The sequence below is a fragment of the Typha angustifolia genome, chromosome 8 (assembly GCF_048772165.1).
Source record: "Typha angustifolia cultivar Huaian chromosome 8, ASM4877216v1, whole genome shotgun sequence".
Classification (NCBI taxonomy): domain Eukaryota; kingdom Viridiplantae; phylum Streptophyta; class Magnoliopsida; order Poales; family Typhaceae; genus Typha; species Typha angustifolia.
In genome coordinates, this window is record NC_133246.1 from 5,692,472 (window position 1) to 5,695,841 (window position 3,370).

General features: G+C 39.2%; 1 protein-coding gene across 1 annotated transcript; it reads left to right on the forward strand.

Moving 5' to 3' along the window:
* Positions 1 to 203: 203 nt before the first annotated feature.
* Positions 204 to 2,820, forward strand: LOC140766219 (LEAF RUST 10 DISEASE-RESISTANCE LOCUS RECEPTOR-LIKE PROTEIN KINASE-like 2.4). Its single transcript, XM_073105690.1, has 4 exons — positions 204 to 332; positions 429 to 1,124; positions 1,301 to 1,467; positions 1,555 to 2,820. The coding sequence occupies exons 2-4, from the start codon at positions 445 to 447 to the stop codon at positions 2,682 to 2,684; spliced, it is 1,977 nt and encodes a 658-aa protein (XP_072961791.1). The 5' UTR covers positions 204 to 332; positions 429 to 444; the 3' UTR covers positions 2,685 to 2,820.
* The last annotated feature ends 550 nt before the right edge of the window (positions 2,821 to 3,370 follow it).

Consider the following 3,370-nt stretch of genomic DNA (forward strand, 5'->3'; position numbering starts at 1 on the left):
AACCACAGGAGATAGTTGCTCATCATACGGCTTACTAACTTCACTTCTCTCTAGTGGGGGCTCACTTCGGGCAGGTTCGGATAACTTACAATACATGACCAATCTCAGGGTTAGAAGCGTTTCTTAAGGCTTAACGACTAGTCATTAAGAAAGTTTTGGTGGTTCACAATGGGTAGACTTGCTAGTATATACCGTTGTTCCTTTTTCTCCAATGATGCGACTGGTCAGTATACCGTTCTTCCTGTGAGTCATTACTTTTGTTGTTGCTGACAGTCTCCCCAAGTCAAGCAGCCAGACTTGACTTAAAACTTTCTTCAAGAAATTAAAATCAAGTGAGATCAATTAATTCTTTCGTTCTTTTCTTTATATCCAACGGTTAGGACTTGTGCTGTGTTTGTTTAACAATGTGTGTGCTTCCTACTTCCAAGGAATTAAGGATCAGATATGGTGCAAAGGTTTTTGGCGGTGCACTCTTCTACGAATCGCAATACCATCCAAGCACTAGACTTGCCAATCTGTTTATTGCTGCTATGCCCTCTCCTTTCCACTGTTGCTGGTTGTTCTCCTTCCTCTTGCGGGCATCTTCACGACATCCAGTATCCTTTCGGTTTACAAACTGATCCACCAGAATGTGGATCTCCGCTCTGCCAGCTCATTTGCGACGACGACAAACCGTATCTGGAGCTTCATTCAGGCAAGTTCTTCGTCAAGAGCATCTCCCACAAAGAAAGGACGATCAATGTTGTGGATCTTGCCTTCGTGAGCGGAAACTGCAGTGTTCCTCAAGTTTCTCTACCAGTTGATGTATTCGAGTACATTGACGCATATTACTTAGGCGATCGTGTTGGTTTCATTAGCTGCGCGAAGCCAATCAAAGACCAACAGTACTCGCATATTCCTTGCCTAAGCCGGAACAACAACTCTGTCTATGCTGTAGTCGATCCACTTAATGTGGGAATTGTCGAGCCTTCGTGCAGATTTCTTGCTACGACTCTCATAGATTCTGCCGCTGATATGAGTTCAACGTTGGATATTTTTGAGCACCTACAAAAGGGGTTCATTCTTTCCTATACCATGCAATCTCGGTCCAGACGAGTCCAAATGTGCATCAGAGAGTCGTTAAGGTAAGGAACTACCATGTAGGTCTATATATATGAGGAGAAAGAATTTGAACAGTAGAAATTCCCCATTCATATCCACAAAGATGAATACTTCTAAATAAACTAACATCTGATTTCCAAAGTCCTCTGTTGCATGCTTCACATGAATGATCTGACTTATTAATTTGCATGCCATGCAGTGAACTTAGTGGCAAGGGTATCCTCTCCTCCGTATCCACATTCATCTTTAATGTGTTTAATGTGGCGAAGTTGTTATCCTGCCCGGGTTTCTACTTTAATAGCACATTCACTGACTTCTTCTTCCTCATCGATCTGACGGTATTAATGTTCATTGTGCCAATCATAGGTACGGTAAAGCAATAATGTGTATCATACTACAAACTGTTAAATTCTTTACTTGCAATGACCAAGTAAGATGATTTTGTTTTTTCAGCATTAACGAGGTTTGTTTTTGCACCGTTATCAATTTACATTTTCCTGGCCTACAAATTTTGGAGTACGCGTGTTTTCATCGACAACGTAGAGAAGTTTCTGCGAAACCAACAACCACTGACACCATTGAGATACTCCTATACCGACCTCATTGCAATTACAGGCCACTTCAGAGAGAAGTTAGGACAGGGAGGCTTTGGTTCTGTCTTCAAAGCCACTCTGTTAAGTGGCCACCATGTTGCCATTAAGATGCTAGGAAATTCTAAGCTCAACGGGGAAGAATTTATCAATGAAGTCTCCACTGTTGGAAGGATTCACCACATAAATATAGTACAACTTCTTGGGTTTTGCTCCGAAGGATCAAAGAGAGCTCTGGTGTATGAGTACATGCCTAAAGGGTCACTTGACAAATATATTTTCCCTGCTAAAGGAACAAGTGCTCGTCGACCTTTCACTTGGGAGAAGCTTAATAATATTGCCCTTGGTGTGGCCCGTGGCATTGATTACCTTCACCAAGGATGTGATATGCAAATTTTGCACTTTGACATCAAGCCACACAATATCCTCCTAGATCATAATTTCAATCCAAAGGTTTCCGACTTTGGACTTGCAAAGTTGTATCCAAAGGACCACACTCTAGTTTCCCTTAGTGCAGCAAGAGGAACCATTGGATATATTGCTCCTGAATTGGTGTCTAGAAGCTTTGGTGTAATATCCTACAAATCTGATGTTTATAGTTTTGGAATGTTGTTACTAGAAATGGCCGGAGGGAGAAGGAATGTGGATCCAAAAATGAAAAATTCAAGCCAAGTCTACTACCCTTCTTGGATCTATGATCGACTTAATCAAGGAGATGAGCTTATGATAGATAACTCTATTGAGATACATGAAGTAGAAAGAAAGCTATGCCTGATAGGATTATGGTGCATTCAGATGAAGCCCGCAAATCGCCCTTCCATGAGCAAAGTTGTTGAAATGTTGGAAGGTGATACCAATAGCATAGAAATGCCAGCTAGGCCCTTCTTTTCCTCCTCGCTGCCTAACTCTGTGAGGCTGTCATCCATGAAGTCCATCTCTGAGCAGTTATCAATCATTTCTGAGCAAGAAGATCTTTCCAACATCGAAGGATGATATATCGATGTGTAATTTGTTAGTGTTGTTGATCAAAACTTAATGAATATTTGGCTACTAGTTTCTTTGCTGTGCTTTAATTTTCCGATGATTAACATTCTGATAATACACTAAATCATATATAAAGTGTTTGTTATGATTCGACCACAAGAGTCAAAGTCAGTTGATTAATTTAATTAATTAATTTTATTTTATTATTTTAAATTTTAAATAAATTAAAATATTCTATGTTTGGATCTGCGAGGAGTAGAGCCATCATCTTCCTCCGGCTATGTATCACAAAGTTCAAGAATCATCTTCATTTTTAAAAGTCAACTTAAGATTATAGAATTCTCATCCAAAAATATTTCTTATTGATGCACTTTTAGGACTTTGAAATACTTATGAAATAATATTACACATTCTACGTAGTTCACAGTGAAGAGATACATGTGTACCTATAATTAAAGTACATATTATGCTCTCGACGGTTCATGCACACCAGGTCATCCAATAGAGTTAAAGTAGTGTTTTCATACTTTAGTCTAGTAATGCACTTAGTTAAGAAAAGAACAAACAAAAGAAAACCAATCCAAGTAGAGAACTCTATGCTGTAGCCAAATGGTGGCTTACTTCATCATCACACAAGTAGTGTAGTTTGACTTCTTTTTTTACATATATAATATTGGCTTTTATACACACAATAT

Bases quoted from the DNA above. Each gene is read 5' to 3' on its own strand.
- LOC140766219 (XM_073105690.1), top strand. From the start codon at position 445: ATGGTGCAAAGGTTTTTGGCGGTGCACTCTTCTACGAATCGCAATACC. The intron at 1,125-1,300 runs GTAAGGAACTAC...CATGCCATGCAG, and splicing joins TGCATCAGAGAGTCGTTAAG to TGAACTTAGTGGCAAGGGTA. The intron at 1,468-1,554 runs GTACGGTAAAGC...TTGTTTTTTCAG, and splicing joins GTTCATTGTGCCAATCATAG to CATTAACGAGGTTTGTTTTT.